Source organism: Gopherus evgoodei, chromosome 1, assembly GCF_007399415.2.
Source record: "Gopherus evgoodei ecotype Sinaloan lineage chromosome 1, rGopEvg1_v1.p, whole genome shotgun sequence".
NCBI classification, from domain to species: Eukaryota; Metazoa; Chordata; order Testudines; family Testudinidae; genus Gopherus; species Gopherus evgoodei.
This window is the reverse complement of record NC_044322.1, coordinates 193992856-194014755: the sequence shown is the minus strand read 5'-3', so window position 1 is coordinate 194014755 and position 21900 is coordinate 193992856. Positions and strand designations below refer to the sequence as shown.

The 21900-nt window shown below is 42.7% G+C and overlaps 1 protein-coding gene across 6 annotated transcripts in view; it reads left to right on the top strand.

Annotated features, from left to right (window-relative positions):
- ARL13B (ADP ribosylation factor like GTPase 13B) overlaps nt 1-21544 on the top strand; it is a 98180-nt gene extending 76636 nt beyond the window's left edge. Inside the window, exons 8-12 of one of the 6 annotated variants that reach the window (XM_030581633.1) lie at nt 5300-5531; nt 6063-6179; nt 7388-7438; nt 8521-8563; nt 19173-19258. In XM_030581633.1, the coding sequence (XP_030437493.1) occupies nt 5300-5531; nt 6063-6179; nt 7388-7438; nt 8521-8528 (408 nt within the window). In that variant the 3' untranslated portion in view covers nt 8529-8563; nt 19173-19258. Of the gene's footprint in view, nt 1-5299; nt 5532-6062; nt 6180-6805; nt 6895-7387; nt 7457-8520; nt 8564-19172 lie in introns of those variants that run through there. The other 5 variants (XM_030581613.1, XM_030581595.1, XM_030581586.1 and 2 more) reach the window with 5 other exon arrangements.
- The last annotated feature ends 356 nt before the right edge of the window (nt 21545-21900 follow it).

Genomic DNA, 21900 nt, shown 5'->3' with positions numbered 1-21900 from the left:
ATATTGGACCTACAGGTGTCTGAGCAATGATAAAAATCTGGGCTCTTGAGAGTTTTGTTCATCTATAAAGTTGCAAACACATTATGATAGCTTTCATCTTGAGAATCTTAGTTTCTACTTTGAATGTTCATGTCCATTCCATGTTACGCATGTGCATGCCACACGCACTGTTGCTGGAGATTTTTCCCTCAGTGGTATCCGTTGGGCTGGCTGTAGCACCCTCTGGAGCTGCGTGTTTATGCATCGATAAAAGAGGCACTGCCAGCCACATGCCCTCTCATTTCCTTCTTACCACTCCTGACGGTTGCTGGAATGACCCCTCTTGCTTTGGCAAGGCTTTCTTCTCAGTGGTTTTTGGACTCTAACTTCATCCTTGGTTATCATAGTTCAGTGTATATAGGTTTCGTAATTAGTGTTAGTGTAAATAGATAGTTCCTGTCGTTGAGGGACTCCTTCGCCCCAGGGGCTGAGCATGCCCTGGTGCCCAAGCTTCAAGCTTTGTACCTCCTGTGGCAAACCTATGCCTGTGAGTGACCCACACTCCAGCTGCTTGAAGTGCTTGGGGGAGACTCACTTGAAGGACAAGTGCCAGATCTGTCAGGACTTCAGACCCTGCACTAAAAAAGACAGAGACATTAGACTGAAGGCTATCCACATGGAAGCCACCCTCGTGGATTCGGCACCGAACACATTGGCGTCAGCGCAAAGCACTCTGGCACCGAGCTCTTCCTGGCACCATTCACCATGTCCAGTGCCAAGGAAGAAGCAGAAAAAGCAGTGCACCGACAGTGTGTGCTCACCGGTGCAGAAAAAAGACAAGCAGAGAGAAGGCAGCACAGTGAGACGCGTGCCAGGTTACTCTTCCTCTCCCGGGCCTGCAATGGCACCATCAACTCCAGCTAGAACACTGAGTCCAGTGCGGGACCCTCTGCTGGCACCTGGAAGCCACCGTGGCATCAGTGGTCTGACCAATCCATAGACCCCGGAGGCTTTCCAAGCAGCTAGGGACCTACTTTCTCTCCCGGTTGCTGCAACTCCAGCAGGACATCTGTCAGTTCCAGTGACCGGAAGTAGGAAGGAACAAAGAGTGTCAGAATTCTTCCTGGTACTTGGCCCCTTGGCACCCTCTAAGGGCAAGCCGTCCCTGATCCTGGTGTCAAGATCACCTTATGTGCAACCTAAAGCCCATCACCAGTACCCAGCCTATCTGCCACTGGACTTCAGTGCCAGTCCCTCTGCCAGCACCTGGCCAATGGGCCACTGGCCTGTGCCATGGCCTTACTGGAATCCCTGAGGGTTTTCCCCATTACCAGGTCCTACTTCCCATCGCTCCTACTTGGTGGTTTCCAAGAGACAGGCTACCACTCCTTCCCAGTAGGTGCCATACCCTGACTCTGATACCAACCCTTGTACCAGTGTTCAGGAGCTGGCTTAGGAGAACGTAGCTGAGTAAGAGGAAGGAGCCACCTCCTCATCCACCCCACATGAGGCTGTCCCGAGACCCTGGGTCTCGAAATTTGAGCAGCTTAGAGACATCACACACCGCCTTATTGATACCCTGGGGGCCTAAGCAGGCTTTTTGAAGGTGTGCCTGAGGGTACTGTGCCAGTCACCATTTCGGATCTGACTCCCTTTTTGGTTTTGGACTGCCTGTCCCTATTCAGCCCTTCATGGTCATGCATAATATCCATTGGGTCCTGAGTACAGGGACAGGCAGATATATCTGTGAGTTTTTATCCACCTCTTCCTCCCACTCCCCACTCTCATCATTCTTCAGTCACCCATCTTATAAGCAACTCTTCTTCTAGGAGGTTCAGTCTGTCCTATGGATGGGGGTTGTGGAGGAGGTTCCACAAGACTTGAGAGGGAAGGAGTTTTACTCCCAGTATTTTCTAATCCCAAAGGGGGCTTCTGGCCTATCTTGGACCTTCATCACTTCAACAGAAACTGAGGTTCCGCATGGTCTCCCTAGCTTCCATCATTCCCTCCCTGGATCCAGGAGACTGGTACACCACCCTTGACTTAAAGGACGCATACTTTCACATTTCTATCTTCTGTGGCCACAAAAGATTTCTCAGCTTTATAATGGGTCAACACCACTATCAATTCACCGCTCGTCCCTTTGGCCTATTGGCAGCCCCTCGGGTTTTCAAGAAATGTATGGCGCTAATAGCAGCCTTCCTCAGACAGCGAGGTGTCCAGTTCTACTCAGACCTTGACTGGCTGAGCAAAGGTTGGTAGTAGGCTTAAGTACAGAACAGTATCAGCATGGTCTGAGCCACCTTCTGAGTGCTGGGTCTGCTGATAAACAAGCAGAAGTCAGCTCTTTCCTCAGTTCAGAGAATAAAATGTATCGTGGCAGTGCTGGACTCAACCTAAGCCAGGGCCTTTCTGCCGGAAGCCTAATTTAAGCCCAGGTCAGACCTGATATCCAATGTCAAGGTCCACCCAATCACAACAGCTCAGGTTTGCCTCAAACTGTTGGGGCACATGGCAGCATGTACTTTAATCTCGGATGTGTCAGACTTAAGGTGGGGAGCCAAACTCAGAACTCAGGGCCTCTGGTCCCAAGAAGAACTCTCTTTGCACATAAATTTCAGGAAGCTTAGGGCAGTACGCTTAGCATGCCAAGTGTTCCTTCCCCAGATTTCAGGCGAGGTGGTGCAAGTCCTGACAGACAATACCGTGGACATGTTTTACATCAACAAGCAGGGTGAGGCTTGATCTTTGGCCCCGTGTCAGGAGACCATATGTCTGTGGGACTTCTGTGCAAGGCACTCCGTTCATCTGGAGGTGTCACGTTTTCTGGGAGCCCAGAATGTATTGGCACATGTCCTCAGCAGTTCCTTTTCCTCTCACCACACGTGTTCCTTTCACCTGGAGGTTTGCTGCACAGGCACTGTATGGGCTCCCTCTCCGATGCTTTCCTCCACCCATGGACAGATCTCCTATTCTATACCTCACAAGAACTCTGAGGAGCAGCTGCTTCACTCTGACATTAGGCATGCCCTTGCTTTTTATATTGAGAAGGACAAAACCCCTTCCACAAGTCTTTAAGCCCCTTCCACAAGTCTTTAAGCCCTTTAAGTCCATTGCAACTCTTCGTAGCAATAGCAGAAAGGATGAGAGGGCTTCCTGTGTCTGCCTAGAGGGTCTTGTCCTGGATAACTGCCTGTATTTGGGCTTGTTATGAGCAGGCAAATGTCCTGCCTCCATCCATCTTAACTGCTCACTCCACACAAGCCCAGGCTTCATCAGCAGCATGTCTCGCACAGGTCCAAATTCAGGACATCTGCAGAGCCGCAACCTGGTCACTGGTGCATACCTTCACATCCCACTACTACATCATTACCTAGCAGGCCCAAGATGATGCAAGTTACAGAAGAGAGTGTCCATGAGCTCTGACCCCACCTTCTTGGGTACTGCTTGTGAGTCACCTAACATGGGCACGAATCAGCACTCGAAGAAGAAAAAGTGGTTACTAGCTTTTTGTAACTGTTGTTCTTTGAGATGTGATGTTCATGTCCATTCCATGACCCACCCTCCTATCCTTCTGCTGGAGTTAACTAGCAAGAAGGAAGTGAGAGGGTGCGTGGTGGGCAGCACCCGTTATAATGACACATAAGTGTGTAGCTCCAGAAGATGCTAGAGCCAACCCAATGGAAACCACTGAGGGGAAAAATCTTGGGCACCGGTGCATGCAGCGCGCACACACCTAACATGAAATATGCATGAGCAACACATCTCGGAGAACAACAGTTACGAAAAGTTAGTAACTGTTTTTTGTATGCTTTGAAGTTGTATCAGTAATCTAACAATAAAGAAATATCTTAGTACCAATTTTAAAAAAATGTTTTGATTGCCATGCAATTTACTGCAGAATTTTCAGAATAAACTGTTGCAATGTTCAGAGGAAGCTGTTTTCGGTAACCCATTTAATTGGAATCAGCTTCATTCACTCCTTTTATTTTTTGTTGCAAAAGTGGGGTTTTATTTTGGCTTTATAGGAGCTGTTTCAACCATGTGACCAGTCATATGGGATTCCCCTGCCTTACTTAACCATACAGACTTGCAGCATAATACAGTATTTTCTATTGATTTAGAGCTGTTGAACTGGTGTGTTAGTTATGGAACATGAAAACTGTATAAATAAAGTTTTCTTCAGACCCTTCCTTTTAACTCAAATAGCCATCAGATTCATATTTAGTGTACCATATTTTTCTTTTGTTTGACTTAAGATATTGTGTTCATAGAAAAAATAGTGAGCTCCAATAAATGTAAATAGTCAAGACTTGGTCCTACTCTCCAGGACGAGCATCCACACAATCATATCCTGTAAAGTCAGCTATTGCACAATGACACATTTCACAGGATCCTACAGTACTGTGCATCTGTGGGGAGGGGGGAGAAGAAGAGTGCTACAAGTGCTGCAGAGCTGCTCATTATGTGGAACTTGTGGAAGAGATACTCTATCAAGTCTGCATTACGTAATCAGTGTTCCACCAAGACAAAATGGTGATTTGCAAGGTATTTCAAAACTTGTGTGTTTTTCTAAACAAAATAAATGAATAGAAATTGAAGGAGTTAGTAAAAGTTTTTAATTCTCTTGCTCAGGGTATTGACACTGTTCGTACTTGTATCTTTTTCTCACATGGCATTTAAAAAAAGTAAAAAGAATGAAAACACATTTAGGCCCTGAAGCTGTATGCAGCCATTCCTCCCTAAACTGGTTACCACTCAGGCTACGTCTTCACTACCAGCTGTATTGGTGGGTAGCAATCGATTGCTCGGGGATTGATATATCGCGTCTCATCTAGATGCGATATATCTATCCCCGAACGCGTTTATATCGATTCCGGAACTCCACCAACCCCAACGGAGTTGCGGAGTCAACATGGGGAGCCGTGGACATCGATCCTGCGCCGTGAGGACAGTGAGTAATTCGATCTTAGATACTTCGACTTCAGCTACGTTATGCATGTAGCTAAAGTTGCGTATCTGAGATCGATTTTCCCCTGTAGTGTAGACCAGCCCTCAGAAGTCTAAACGTTACTTCTAGAGCTTTTAGTTGTTCATTTTTCTAGGTTAAATCTTGAGCAGCATCTTGTGAAACTTGGGGTTTTTATTTCCTCTTTTGCACATTCTTGAAACTTGTTATTTATGCTACACATGAGAATTTTATTTATAAAATGGACTATCAGATTCTACCCCCTTGTGTTTCGGATGCTCTTCCTATCTTTTTAGAGCAGTCTTTGACACTCGATATTGTTAAAATGACATCTTGTACTACTTTTGCTAGAATGAAAAAAGAATTGAACAAGAGAAGAGGCAGAGGATGGAGATTGAAAAGGATGCCATTGCCTTGAAACCTAAAGCAGAGCAGGAACAAATGGACACGCAGAGCCTGACCAGCAGCTCTAGCCAAAAAACAAATGATAATAGACTTATAGAAACATACAAATCTGCACTCGCACAGCAATTAGAACATGAAGAAGAGAGTGACCAACAAACCTCAGAATGCCTTGATTCAGGTGATAACTCCAATTTGAATATAGCCACTTACTGTCATAACTACCACTGTTATATTTAATTTGATTGTCTTATTTTTCACCCAACTCTTCCCTGTGTCTGTATGACTTTGTACATGCCACATCACAAATAACCAAAGGATACAAATACACAATTATGTTACTGTACAGAGGAATGTCATAATTTTACCAAGAATTATTGTATTAATCAATCTTATCCAGTTACAAATGACCCATTTTTACCAGTACTGTCAAATACATAACACACTTTGCATTAATGTCAATGAGTTGTACTCACCTATCTAAAGACAAATATTGGACCTTACATGCACATACTCGATTATTTACAGTAATAAGGTTTAAAAGTCTGTTGTGTGGGTTATATATCATGTCAAGACTGCTGAATGAAAATACTTAGAGCAGTCCATCCCAACACTTCTAGTCATCACAAGGACACATCTGTACCATATTGTAGAATTCATTCTTAACAGTAAATGTGTGGTCTATGAACTGTTTTCTTTCCATCTGGTGTAGATACCAGTAAAAAGAAAACAAAGAAATTGAAGTTAAAAAGGAGTCACAGGGTGGAACCAATCAGTGCAGAGGAAGCTGTTCCCAAAAATCCGACCCCACCTCCACCTCTTCCACCAGGTGAGTTAAAGACCCTGTGGCGATAAGTGTGCCACTTCATGAAAGCTGGGCCCTTAAAAGACTTTGCTTTTTAAACACAGAGAGAAAAACAGTTTTCACACAGGATTACGCCATCATAGTTTGATTAGTTTCTTTTGAGAATTGCCCATGTAGATCCCCACTTGTACGAGGCTGTTGAGCACTATCATTATGTCAGTAGGCTTTCCCTAAGTCTCTCAACTCACTAGGCAAGCTAACCTGCAGGATATATTTTCTCAGTTCCTAGCTAGAGCTTGGGAAAATTGACCAGCATGGCTGTAGAAGAGTAATATATAGCTATGCTTCAATAACTCCCCGTTCAGATGTAATGTATTTGGTATAACTACATATATCAATAATAAACCTTTATAAATTGTTAATATTACTTAAATATAAAGTGTGACCATTCTGATTTCTTGCTCATCATATTGTGAGCTGCTTCAGTAGGAACAGCTGGAGAAAACACACAATCACTTGCTTTCCAGAAAGCCAAAAGAAGGCCCAATGACATCCGTCCAAGAACGCTCATAATGTACTGAGTAAGAAAAATCTGATTATTAATATGTAAAACTGCCAGTAGAAAACTTAATCTTTTGAACTCCTCACAGATCTTGGAAATCATGCACCTTGGTATAACTTGAACATTACTTCTATGGCAGGAAAAAAAAATACTGATGGTACCTACAGCAATTAACAGGCAGGTACAAAAATATTTCAGAGATGATTTAGATATCTTGTCTTACAAATAGCTAGTGTCCTGATTTTCAGGATGATCTGCTTGTCCTATCTGATTGAAGTACACTGTTCTTCCAGCTTTTTAATTGGTTAACTTTTTCAGTATCTGCATCTATTGATGGAATCTTTTACAGTGTATGGAGTTAATATTAGGTTGTAAGTATAAAGCTGGGGAAACAGAGAGTGTTTTGTCTGTTGCTTAACAAAAGTGCAAAAAAAATTAAGTGCAGCTCTCTAAAATATTAAGATATTTTTCATCGTTGCTTTACATTATATTCTAAATAGTATTTTATTTCCAGTGGATTCACTAATATACCATGTATAAAGTATTCCTCCCCTACCCCCTGATGCTTTCTTGTCTTCTGAGGAGAAAGATTCTCCTGCCCTCCCAGCTTTTCTTCAGAGCCAAATATTTTGACAGAGGTACGTTTTTTATTGTGTGTGTTTTTCTTTAGTTGGCTGGGGAACCCCCAACGTTAATAGACTTCGAAAACTTGAACCTCTTGGTGAGACCCGTCATACTGGTAATTTTTTAAAAAAGAGCATTAGTCATTGTTTTCTTATACATTCATTCCATTCTTCACCTTTTTATTTCTTTAATACGTTCAACCAAAAACTAACCCTGTGTTTGTTAAAAGCATATTTTTGATTTTCGGTTCCTTTTTTTAATGTGTGTGTTTTCTTTATTTCCTTTCCCCCCAAAAGGAGTTCAAAGCAGCATGTGGTGTCATAAATCATTTGAGGATGTTTGTACAATAGCATGCACTTACCTATTATGATATGCCATATATACTGCAGTAACAAGGCCCATCCCTTAAAATTTCAGAATCAAACACTTCTTCTTTTTTTACTTCATCGTAATTTAAAATGCTTTTAAAACTTAGAAGTAAATCAAATATACATTTCAATTATCCATACATATTGGCAACATTCTGAATGTGAAGAACTTTAATTTAACAGTTCCAAAATATTTTAAAACAAAAAACTACATTTAATTTAAAAAAAATGTAACATGTTATGAGCATCATCCATGTGTACTTTGGCATAGATCTGGATATGTTTTATTGCCGGAATGAAAATTAAAGGCATCTGTACACCTTTGAATTACATAGCTGACACTGTAATAGAAAATGTCCCTGTAAATGCACCAGATGCTGGGAGGATTAAGTTGAATGACCTCTATTAAAATGTAGGAGATTCCTGGTTTTAACTTTTCCTCCGTGAGCTGAATTATTATTTCTCTTAATTCTAATAACAATTTAAATATCTATTTAAGGCAGAAATAATTTCAGTATTGTTTGTTTGCATAAAACATCTCCTTTTACAGCAGACCCTGCAAGAGATGTTTTGTATATTGTCTGGTATTACAGCTTTTTCCCAATTCCATGCAGAGGCTTTTATAGCATATGTTGTTTTTTTTTACGTTAGTGTTTTTTAAAATTCTGATCGAATGGATATAAGTGAAATGAGATTTTAAAAGAAAAAAAATTACTTTCTACAGGAGACACTGTTACGTGCAGTAAGAGAAGTATCTGTAGTTTATATTTACTAAATCTTAACCGTAAAACAATCTTACTCTTCTTTTAAGGAGTTTAAAGAGAAGAAAGAGTGAAAGAAAAGCCAGAAAAGAGGTAGGGAGGGAAGGGAAAGGGTCATACTCTTTGCTTACATCTGATTTGCTCATAAGTGAGGCTTTCTGTTTTGTGGCTAGAGCACGGGACTGGAAATCAGGAAACCTAGGTTCCATTCCCAGCTCTGCCACTGGCTGTGTGTGACCTTGGACAAGTCACGTAACCTCTGTATTCCTCAGTTTTCCCATCTGTAAAATTGTGATACTTTGAGATCCTTGAATGAAAGATGCTGTGAGATGAACTCCTATTGACTGCAGGTATCCACTGAAGACCATGGCAGTTTGGATCTAGCAAGCAAATGCAAAAACATTGTGTCAAGTATCAGAGGGGTAGCCTTGTTAGTCTGGATCTGTAAAAAGCAACTAAGAGTCCTCTGGCACCTTATAGACTAACAGATGTATTGGAGCATGAGCTTTCGTGGGTAATGCATGTGTCTGACGAAGTGGGTATTGACCCACGAAAGCTTATGCTCCAATACGTCTGTTAGTCTATAAAGTGCCACAGGACTCTTGTTGCTTTTTGCAAAAACATTGTTTACCCTTGTTCTTCTCAGGGATTTATTTAATTAGTGCAAAATTTTCCCAGTAACTAACTCTGTGAAACAACTTTTTAAATCCTAGAGCCTTCCAATCCATTGTGTTTTTTGATTTCAGGTCCTTTTGTCCTCTGCGACATATAATATTTGCTGAAATTTAAAAACTGAAGTTCTTCAAGTATGTTAGTGCGAATCCCACTTTAGGCATTCAGGTGCATGAGAGCACGTGTTTTTGATTAACAGTGTACGTTGGGGCCACCATGCTCCCTGTGCTGCCTCATGCCCCCATGCAAGGACATAAAGGGTAAAACAGCCATGACCATCCTTCAGTTCCTTCTTATTGCCCATGGCAGCAAGATGAAACCGGGTGAATGTGGTAGTCCCGGCTGGGTTGGGTGGAGGAGGACTTCCTCTTCCCCTGCACAGCGTCGAGAGTTCATTCAGACCCACCCCTAGATTTCTGCCCAGGCTGCAGGAAGCTCTGCAGTCTGTCCCTGCTTCCTGCACCCGTCGCTCCTCAGCTGCAAGGGAGGGATCACTGTCCAGAACCCCCCATGCTGAGCCCCACTTCCCCTGCAGCTGGACCACCCCGCTAAGTCACCCGCACCTAGATCTCCACCCCACCAAGACCCAACTAGGTGCACCTGGAGCCCCACCTCACTGAGCCCTGCTCCCTCAGCATCTGAACCCCCACACTCAGACCCCCTGCCAAGTTCTATCCCCTGCTCCCAGACCCGAACTGCCACTGAGCTCCAACCACCTCCACCTGGACTCCCCCACAGAGCTCATTACCCTTGCACCCAGAACCCCCCCCAACAAACCCCAGTGCGTCCAGATCCACCTCTAAGCTGCCCGCACCCAGGTTGCCCCATACTGAACCCTCTTTGCCCACACCTGGATGGATCCTGTTGGACTGAGCCTGTCTACCCACACTTCGTGCACCTGGCATGGAGGGGCAGGGCCCTGGGGTGGTTCTGAGGCAGGCCTGGTGCTTGTGCTGTGTCAGGGTTGGGTGCAGCCTCACTGCTGAGTCCATGTCCCGGGAGGTGGAGGGTGGAAGAGCTGCAGAGTGAATTCCCACCTCTGTGCAATCAGTGTCCTGTCCTCAGTGCCATGTTGGAGCCTCCACATTTATTTGACACATAAAATGTGCAGAATTTTGCAATATTGTATGCAGAACTTTTATTTTTTGGCGCAGAATGCCCTCATTAGTAATATCACAGGGTCCAGTAGTGAAAAAATGGCAGGAAAGAAGATGATGCAAGAATTGGCCTTGGTTATGTTGACATTGGCCAAGTCCTTCAGCACCAGTCACCACTACATTCACATCAGAGTTGACAACTCCATCTTCGGCAGCGGTGCCTCTGGCTCAGACAGTGTCATCATCGGAGCCAACACTGGTGCACCAACAGAGTGGTGAGACCAAAAGAAAATGGAGTTCAAACACAGTGCTGAGCATCAGGAGACACCATCCCATAGAGAGGAGAAGTGTCTTCTCTCCTCCAAGGTCAAAGTGTCTGAGGAAGGAGCAAAATGCAGTAAACAAGCATCAACACTCGCATCAATGAAGGCACCAGCACCAACCACCCTGCCGATTATAAGCCCTATATATAGTCTCTCAGAACTGTCGAGATCCCCTCTGGGGACATCATTTGTACCAAGGTAGTACCCAGCACCAGAATTGGATCTGAGCCCTTACTCCATGGCATTGTCATTTGAAGTGTCTTACTCTTCTTCACCATCACTGGTTTACACCTGCTCCATGGTGTTGAGCAGAGATGCTTCTCCTCTACTTTCTGAGAACCAGCCCTAGAGCTAGTACCAGAGATCCCTCTCTCAGGGCACTGCTGCAAAGGAGGTATGAGTGGCATTGGGCCGACAGCTGCAACGGGCCAGTATGTTGCCCTGGCCACGCTGGCCTGAATGGGAGCTGCCATCTCAGGTGTCTTGCAGCAGATTTCCCTCTTGTACCTCCAGGAAGAGGAGGACAACAGGCTCCTTTGTGACATCACTACCCAAACCACCATCATCTGAGGCGGAAAAGTCAAAACTCAACAAAGGCAAGCCCAAGAACAAACACCCCCAAAAACTGGACCTTTCTGGGTGCAAAGTCTACTCATCTGCCTGACTGCAACTCTGTGTGGCAAACTAAGAAGAGCAGTTTGCCAGATGTAATTTCCTCACGTGGGAAAATTTGACCCCTTTCCTCTTAAATGTACTACAGGATACTAGGAGGGAATTTAGAGAGATCATTAAAGAAGGCCGAACAGTTGCTAGAACAGCTCCAATGGGTAGCCATAGATGCCTCTGATATGGCCATAGTTGTGACCATGGCTCTTGACATCTGAAATACCAAAGGAGGTCCAAGACACCATATAGAACCCTCTATGGATGATCGAGGGAATGAGCTCTTCAGCAAAAGAATGGACAAAGCACTCCAGTCTTTGAAAAATTTAAGGGCCACCCTGGGGTCACTAGGAATTTATATACTACCCCTCTAGGAAGCCCTACAAATATCAGCCTAAACAGAAAGACAGCACGCTCACCCCTGTTTTTAGGGTAGACATGGGGTCTATCCACCACAGAAACCACTGCAATACTTGAGGTCATCTGCCTCCTCCATCACTCACCTCACTCCAGCAGCTAAACAGCAGATTTGTCAGGAACCACATCAGAAATGATCAGGAGACAGCAGCCATCTTAAGAAGTCACACTGCCTGTTCCATCGGGCTTGGTCCGATATCACTTCAGACAAGTGGGTATTGCCTGTGGCTACCCCATTCATTTCCATATCCTTCTCCCACCTACTTCCCTTCCTCATCCCTCTTCAGTAAGTTTCTCAAAGTGCTATTACATACTTACCCATATATTAGAAAACCTACCCCCTGCCTGGGACCTCAGTACAGTCCTCCTGAGGCTTGTGGAGTTGCCATTTTATTCTCTCTCAGAATGCTCCTTGCATCACTTTGCTTTGAATACTGTCTTCCTAGTGGCACTCACTTCAGCTAGATGAGTGAGGGAGCTTCAAGCACATATGGCAGATCCTATCCATTCAACATTCCATAGCAAAAAGGTGGTGCTGACGACCCCGCACGTCTCCCTCCCCAGGGCCGTCCTTAGGCATAGGCAGAATAGGCAGCGGCATAGGGCCTCACTCTCCCTGGGGCACCACGCTGCAGGCAGCCCAGACAATGTAGAAGCAGGGCTGCTGGGTCCTAGAGAGAGCCGAATGCAGCACAGTCTGAGGAATGGGATTGGCTGCTGGGGTCTCTGGGAAGGGGTGGGGGTAGGGTTGGGAAAGGAGCTCACCTGTGAGTGTGACTCTTTCCCCCCGGCTGAGGTCAGGTGAGGCTGTGGCTCTGGAACCAGTATCCTTTGTTGTCCCCCATAACATCCATTCTTCTCCCACCTGCCCCACGGAGCACCCCCTCCTTTCTCCCTCCTCCCCAGGAGCACCCCTCTCTCTCTCCTCCCTCCCCTCCGTCAGGGCTGGGTTGGGTGAAGTGCTGGGGGGAGGGGATAGGAGGCAGCTGGCTGCCTGCCTGCTGAGGAATGAAAGTGAAAGTAACTCACTTCCTGGGCAGCGAGCCAGGACTGGAATGTCACACAGGGCTTGGCTGGGGTTAGCCAGATGTGTGAAAAATCAGGACTTGGGGTGGGGTGAGCAGATATCCCTATTTTATAGGAACAGTCCCAATTTTGGGGTCTTTTTTTTATATAGGCTCCTTTTACCCCCTCTCCCCCCGCCCCCACTGCCTGTCCTGATTTTTCACACTTGCTGTCTGGTCACTCTAGGTGGGGGTAATTGGTGCCTATATAAGACAAAGCCCCAAATATCAGGACTCGCCCTATAAAGTCAGGACATCTGGATCTGGCCACCCTAGCTGGGAAGCGCCTCTCCCCGGGCTGGCAGCTGTCAGCGATCCATCTCATCCGGGGGGAGCTGCACAGGGCAAGATGAGCTGCTGTGGCTCCATGGGTGACCTGTCTGAGATCAGATGCTGTGCTAACTTCACCATGGTCCGTAAGGCTGGTGGTAGTGCCCATTGGCGTGTGATTGCACCTGAGGGTTTGCTGCTTCTGTTGCCACTCTGCACCCCAAGAGGTAGATTTTGGGGTCTATTGCAGCTGTTGGACCAGCAGGCTGGGGGGTGAGCCAAGCATACAAGCAGTACTGTGTTGCCATTTAGATTGTCATTTAACAACTTTGTTTGCCAAAAATTCTTGCTAACAATCCTGAATCCAATTTCAATATTTTTTTTAAAAAAAAATCAATATCTTAGCCAAAAACAGAAAATTAAGTTGTTGACAATTATTAGTGACAGGTTTGGTTAAAGGCAGGGAGTGGGCCAGTTTTCATCAGAGAAACAAAAAATGTTGCCTGACTTTCATATAGCCTGTTACTCCTGATAAGAACTCTCCAACAACTGTAATATGCTCATCTCCTTACTAGTGTATAAAGCAGGGGTCAGCAACCTATGGCACATGTGTCAAAGGTGGCAGGTGAGCTGATTTTTGATGGTATGCAGCAGCAGGCTGAGCCCATCACTGCTCTGGGGTTCCGGCTGCTGCCCTATTGCCAGCTGGGATACCAGCCATCGGCCCCACTCCGCACCTGCTGCTGGCCTGGTGACCCTCAAGGAACCCCAGGCTGGCAGTGGACTGAGCAGGCCAGCTGAACCACTCAACCTGCTGTCAGCCTGGGGTTCCATTCACTCAGCCGGCAGCGGGTTGAGCGGGCTGGTGGCAGGCTGAGCAGGGCCGGTGGAGGTTGAGTGGCTCAGTCTGCTGCCAGTCTGGGGTGCCAGCAGCACTCAGCCTACTGCTACTCCGGGGTTCTGGCTGCCAGCCCCTTGCCAGTCAGGAGCTCAGCCACCAGCCCCACTCTGCCTCCTGCCAGCCTGGGTGAGCAGAATCCCAGGCTGGTAGCGGGCTGAGGGGGGGTTGGCGACCAGGATCCTGGCTGGCAGGAGTTGGTGGTCAGAACCCCAGACCAGCAGCGGGCTGAGCAGGGCCTGGGATCCTTGTCTAGGGTTCCAGCCACCAGCCCGCTGCCAGTTTGGGGTTTCATTTACTCAGCTGGCAGTGGCCTGAGCAGGACCGGTGGCCAAGACCTCAGATAATAGCAATAGTTTATTTATATAATATAGACATAGAGAGAAACCTTCTTGTGACGAACTGGGAATGTTCTTGATGTTTCCTCTGAATACTGTGTTGGTGCCTCAGTGTCCCCTATGCAGTTTTTAAGTATCTAGGTGGTGGGATAAGGGCATGTGATTGCTGAAGAGCAAAGGGACAGTGCACCTAATTGCCTGGCACTCTGTCTCCTAGCAACTGATGGCCTGGGCCCCTTCTCTGCAAAGGTGCCAGCTGAAGGTGTTGGAGACAAAGGGATCAGGTGACCTCCTGGCCCGGGAAAGGGGCTGAGGAGAGAGGAGGGGCTGGGAGGGGTTGTTAGTCTGGAGCTGGCTGGGGTCGAGGAATGAAGTGCAGACGTGGTTCACTGCCCCCCAGAATGGACCCGGCCGAGGGGTCTGGTTTGCTGTATCTACAAGCTCTGTTTTAGACCTGTTCCTGTCATCAAATAAACCTCTGTTTTACTGGCTGGCTAAGAGTCACATCTGACTGCAAAGTGGGGGTGCAGGACCCGGTGGCTTCCCCAGGACCCCACTGAGGCGGGCTCGCTGTGGGAAGCGCACGGAGGGGCAGAGGATGCTGAATGCTCCAAGGAGAGACCCAGGAGGTGAAGACGTGTGAGCTTCTTGTCCTGAACAAGTCTGCTCCAAGGGACAAGAGGCTCCCCAAAGTCCTGACTGGCTTTGTGGGGAGCAGTTCCAGAGCATCGCCCGGTGACTCTGTGACACTTCTACAAACATTAAAATGTATTACTGGCACGAGAAACCTTAAATTACAGTGAACTTGGCACACCACTTCCGAAAGGTTGCCGACCGCTGGTATAAAGTGACCATATGTTGTACTAAGATTCTCCTGCTTTTTTTTTTCCCTGTGAGTCAGTATAACTTTTGCCAGCCCAGAAGTTGGGCAGCCAATGTTTTACGTTTTCACAATGTTTTCTCCAACTTTCATAAAGTAAATACATAGTTAATATGAGTTTAAAAGGCCAGGGACACTTCTTTGTGAAGAATCTGTACAGCAGATCATTCCCATAGACGATCCAGAAAATAAATTTGAGGTCGAATTTTTTTATGTTGTGATGGATAAAGCAGTATCTGCTGCTGATGAAAGGTTTAATACCTTGCAAGTACACCATGAACAGTTTGGATTTTTGTATGACATAACTAAATTCAACGAAATAGGAAAACAAGAGCAACTAATGACAAAGTGCAAGAACCTAGAGAGCCTCCTGAAGCACTGTGGTAGTTTTGATTTAAATGGACTTGAACTGTACGAAGAATTGAGTACACTGTCATCAATGTTGCCACATGCATAATCGGTGATGGACATTGTACAGTTTATTCATACCCGCAAACTTGTTGACATATATCTTAATGTGTATATTGCCACTCGTATTCTACTGACAATTCCTGTAACAGTAGCATCAGGAGAACGGAGTTTCTCAAAACTAAAGCTCATTAAAAACTATCTCCGCTCTACCATGAGTCAGGAACGCTTAACTGGTCTTGCTATTCTTGCAATCGAACAAGACACGACTTTGTCTTTGTCATACAATGACATTATTATTGATTTTGCAGCCAAAAAAGCCAGAAAGATTGCTTTTAATTAAAAACAAATCTCTGTTTCAATACCTTTTCATATAAATTTCCAATAAAATTTTGATAAATTAAAAAAAATATTATTTGAATCATTCTGTCATATCAGAATTTTTTCTATAGTGCTGCTTCTTTAGTGCTAGTCCATCAGCATTACAGTGTGCTTCATTAAGTTAAACTGGTTTTAATAACATGAATGTGGCAAGTTTTCCAATACTGTAAGCTTATGTTTGTGTTGCTAAGAGCAGATCAGGCACAGGGGCACCAGTTTAATAATCTCGCCTAGGGCACCATAAATCCTAAGGCCGGCCCTGTCCCTCCCCACTCCCCCCCAAGTTCATTCCTTAGGTGAAATTCTGAGACCTCTTTAAGCAATCAATCAATATGCCAGTTTTCTTCCCAAAGCCACACTGAACTGCGAGAAAAGAAATCACATACACTAGAGGTATCCTGGAGTTTACTTTATTACATTTCCAGGACTGAGCTGTTCAGACTGTCAGCCTGTCTATATCTAGTCACAGCCAGGGTTTCTAAAAGTCAGGCTATGTCACGGGTATTGAAGGATATCGCAGTGAAGCTGTGTTACCAGTTGGATGTTGTATCTCTCCCAACAAACTGCAAATAGTGTTAAACCAGAGCATAAGCAACAGTCCACCACTTGCTTCACAAGTGTGCCAGTATCAGAGATCTGTACGGTAACAAGTAACCTCTTTTGTCAAACACTGTGCCTTGTAGTCAGCAGCTAGATCAGGTGGCAAGGTCGGGAGAGCAGTACTGCAGTCGCTGTTGGACTGATACAGTTGAAACTCCTCATCTCCACCATCCTGAGGGAAGACAACTTGCCAGTCACCTGCAGTGTGATCTGCACTGACACAGACTCAAAGAAGAAAGGTTACTTAAAGGAACTTGCAGTACATGTCAGTTAAGATGTTGTAGTCAGTGTGGATCTCACAACCTGCCCTCCATCGCTGCTTTTCACAGTCTTGAGCTAGCCCAGGCTTTGAATTGCAATGGAACTAGGGAGAGTTGCAAGTGCTTCACCCTTTATGCCCTCTCATAAGACTACAAGGAGGCAACGGACACTGCTATTCAAATAATCCTATCTCGTGCACATGAGGCACATGCACACCTACAATGGGATCCACACGAACTGCAATATCTCAAAGAACCACAATTACTGTAGGATGAGAAAATTCTTTTTGCAGGGGCTCCACTTAGAGTAGTTTTACGGCCTTTTAGCCAAGAAAAAAGCCACTGAAAATAACCAATTTGTTAAGCTTCAAACACCATCTCGTACTGATGCAGAGTCATAACTTTGTAACATGTTTATTTTACCCAAGTCGCTTGCAAAGAATACAAATATTTGATTGGTCAATAAAGCAAGCACATCATTTGGGAATCTAAAGCCTCCATCCCCTTTAATGTGACTTCTGTGGCTTTAGTTTCTGTCTGTGCTCATGAAATACCACAAGTGCTCCCTTAGTAGTCCTATTCGCTCTAGTGTGACTCTCTGTGTTAGTAAGAATGGGAGAATAATTTGAAATATTTGTATCTAGCTTTTTTAAAATGTTGAACTATTTCTAGATGTGTAGTAGATGCATAGTACAGTGATGGCAATATAGAGATCTAAAAATCAATACAGTGTAACATGCAGTACTCTGCAAGGCTCTGGTTATAGTGCTGTTTAAGTGTTATCAGAGAAATAAATTTTTCTTAGTACTGTTGACTTCTATAGTAACATACCATAAACATGATGATCAGTATATTTAAGATCTGAATCTTATCATTCTTCCATCATTATTTGTGGAGAGTTGTATGCAGGATGTTTAGGCAGAGCCAACAGGCAGTATAGCCAGTTATATGAAACTTTAATTAAGCAATTATTTTAACTAAAGATTGAAATTTTGCCGGCTAGGCAAGTGACTGTAGGACAACACTTGTAAATGAATGTCACATTATTCCTCATGAGGGATATATTTGCATCAATCATAAACTATTTCAGCTACAGGAGCTTAGATTGCCCTCTAAACCCAATCTTCCTAAAATTCCTTTTTAGTTACTCAGTGAGAGGCAGACTATAACAGAAGCCTCTCAAAAGCTTTCATTTACCCTATCAGGATTCAAAATGGTTTTGTCAATGTTGTGCTCCTGATTCTCTTCTCACACTACTGTAAAATGGGAGTAACTCAATGGTTTACATCAGTGTAAAACTAGTCTTCAGTAGCCAATCTTATCCGGAGTATATGGGGAAAAATAAAACCCTGATCTTGCTAACATGTATACAAGTACTTAAGGAGTAAGACCTGAATTTGCTTGCTTTTGTTAGTTCTAAACTCTAAAAACTATATAACCGTAAGTCATTACATGCATAGATAAAATTCTTGTAAAGGCATATATTTTTAATGTGAATTGTAATATATATTCAGTGTTGTGAGTTTAAAAAAAATCTGAAAATTTGCAATGGCAAGCTATAATTGGTTTAAGATTTACAGTTCCATTGTAATACTATTGAAATTGAGATCCAAAGCTTCTAAAAGCTGCTTGTTCATTTTCCTGTTTTCCACCTGTTTCTTGTTACCAACCATTCTTGACACTTTATTTTATTTTTAATATTTTGCATGTAATGATTCGCATGCAAGTTTGTAAAAATAACAACTGTTTATGTAAGGCAGGATCTTTCCTCTGTTTTGTCATCTATCTATCTATCTATCTATCTATCTATCTATCTATCTATCTATCTATCTATCTATCTACTGACTGCTGTATTGTCAAAATTAAAGATTGGGGCCTAAATTTTCCAAAGTAATTCGTGATTTTGAATACCTTAATGTCTGACTGCCCAACTTGAGACACCATCAGAACATTAAATTTTCAGAGAGTGGCCTTTGAGTACTTTCTGAAAATCAGGCCCTGTTAAGATGTGTGAAGTCAGGTGTCCAAAATTGCTTTTCATTTTTGAAAAACTAGGCCTAATTTTCTTTACTAGAATAGGTATCCCTGTCCTTGATTTTGCAGTTGCATAATTGCTGGACTTAGTCAGTCCTGTATATGCCTGCAGTATTCAGCAGTGCTGTGTTTGGATGTTTTTCTAAATGGTCGGTCCTGCAAACACTCTTTATGGGGTATAGTTCTTAATAATGTGATTAACCCAATTTAAACCTATAGCACTATTAGTATTAGTAAATGCTACACAGGGTAGTAATTGTTTTCAGGATCTGGCCCTAAAATTGTGGTCTGCCTGGTTTTTAAAGCAGTAAGAATTCAGTAGAATTAATCTGTCCTTTTGAAAAAGATGTTGTAAATTCAATACTAACGTTTTTCTTCTGGTATGTTTCTTATGTAGATTTCTATGGAAAGCCGCTACCTCCATTGACTATACGGCAGAGACCTAACAGTGATACTCATGATATCATTTCTTAACCAGATCACATGCTACATTTTTAATTTAATCACAACAGTATATTAAACAATTTTCTTACTTAAAGAAAACTTGATACTGTTTTAAAAGTTGCTGTGAGATGAGACAATAAGAACCTATCTTCTTTTCTGCCATGAATTAGTTCTACCGGACCTGATTGATGAGATTTTCTACTTGGCTTATTAGTTACTGTTCACATTCTCACCAGCTCTTCTTCAGGGGTTAACAGGGAGATGGAGAACAGAAATGTTTGAGAGCACTTGCATGCACATGGAATTTAGGATCAGGTTGGTACTGTTCGGTTTTATGTTGGGGTTTTCTTACCAGACTATATAGCTATAACCCTGAAGAAAAACACTTTCAAGACCAAATGCAGTTGGATTGGGTGTGCACATCAAGACTGTCGTTCATATGTTGTGTAGTAATCCATTTTTCTACAGCTAATAATTTTAAAGCATTTTGTAAGATGTATGCATGTTAGAGTGAATTTAGAGAATTATACGCTACAAATGTTAACTATATTTTTATAATTTTTTCTAATATTTTATCTGGGAATTTGATTTAACATTAATGCCTGTTACTCACCATCAAAATGTTGTCTAGAAAGTGTTAGAAATTTGTTGATAGCTTTACCCATTTGAGTATATTGACTTTTATGTTTACTTTACAATAGCAATACATTTTGGTTGGGATTTATGTCACCAGTTATTCATATATTGCCCTTCTGGCAGTCTCTGGGGTTTTTAAGATAAACAGATTTTGCACATAATTATGGTACGTTAATGGACTGTCTAAAAGTTTTCTTCTTATGGATCATTTTCTTTTGTTTTTTAAAAGGGGGTTGATATGCATAGTAAATATATTTTCAAATGTCTTAATTAGATAGTGTATTGTGTGCTATAAGATAAAATTGCAGACAGTTGAAATGTTGAACTCATTTCAACTAAGAATTTTGGTGAAAAATCAAATCAGTTAGCATACATGTCAGTTTAATGTGTTCTGTAAGCACTAAAAATGTCATATTGAAAATGTAAAACCTGAGATTTTTAAGCCAGTGTAATGAGGCCAATTCTAACCTTCTAAACAATGTGCCTCTCTCATATTTATTTTTTTTAAAGGGAGTGGTATGTTGGAGGAGAGAATTGGATTTACAGTAGTTCAGATGTTTTGATATAAGTTTGTATTCTATTACATTTGGGAGAATAATTTCTATACCATGTGTGTACGTATAATTTTACTACTTAGCTGCTGGTGATTGGAAGAATTTCCCTGCAATGTTATAGAGGTTGAAAGCATTTGTGGAAAAAGCACAGGTCCTAAATGAAAGGTTTTTGGAATAGGCAGGCAATGGTGACTTTCTATTACACTACCAGCTTCCCGTCATCTCATACTAGCAAAAGACACTAGGCAGTGCTAATGCAGTAAAATATGTTCATCAGCTACCTTAAAATTTGAAAGCATTGCATGAGGTTTTAGCCACACGACTCTTGTTAAAGTCAATGGGAGTGATACAGCTAAAACCCCACATAATTGTTTTGAAATATAGCCCTTATTTAATGGCTTAAAACATTAGTTTGTTTTAACTAAAGCAAAACAGTCACTAGCATTAAGGATGTTGTATTGCATTAGGAAGAGAGAGTACTCAAATTCAGGGAGTAACAGTATGTATAAAACAATTTGAATATGACTGGAAAGAGCAGGAGAATACTTCCCTGGTAATGGTAACAGGGTATGATATCGTAACAGGGCTCTGTTTGAATAAATAGTGATGTAGTTTGACTTGCTTTCAATAAACGTGTCTTAATATTTAGTATTCTTTCCTTAAAAGTTTACACGCATGATCCCATTAATCTTACCATTTTTAGCTGCCTTGTCATAAGCGTTCCTTTGGCTTGAAGGGTCTGTGTATTGTAGTCTGACACTTTTTTCAGTTTCATATTGACCGTTGAGTTTTTTTCTTTTTTACCCGTATGCAAAATAAATTAAATTAATGGAAGTCTTTGTTTCTCTTTTTAAAGTGCAACTAAAAAGAAAGCTGGCATGGAAACTAAATAAGAAACTGAAACTTAAAACAATGATATTTCTCACATTCAAAATTTGTTTCTACTGTTGAAATAAATGTATATTGTTATGAGACCAAATTACTAGAAATATTTTTCATACAGTTTTATATATGACAGTGTACTGTAATTGACTGCATTGTTTTTCTCATTATTTTATACTACATCAGCTTTTTATTTGTTGAAGGTCACATTTCCTGAGGACTTCTGTGTATAGAATAAAACTAATGTACAGCATCTAAGTGTTTTCTTTGTTACATATTAAATACTTGTAGAGGGCAAGTACAGAAGAACCTCATGAATTCTTATTAATGACTGGGAACCATTTTTCAATTTGCATAGCTAAATACCATGAATTAGTGAGAAAGTGAACAAATTAAAAAAAAATAAAAAAAGGGGGCAGCCCAACAAGTACTTCATGTATTTTGATAATTATAGATTAGTATTTATATTTGTAGTATATTATAAAAAAACTATTTTAAATGACTTCTTGAGGCCTCACTACCGCATTTAATTATTAATCTTTAAGATGATAGGCAGTACTACCAGTTTTGAGCAAAATATAAAATTGAGCTACTGAGGTTCTGCTGTAT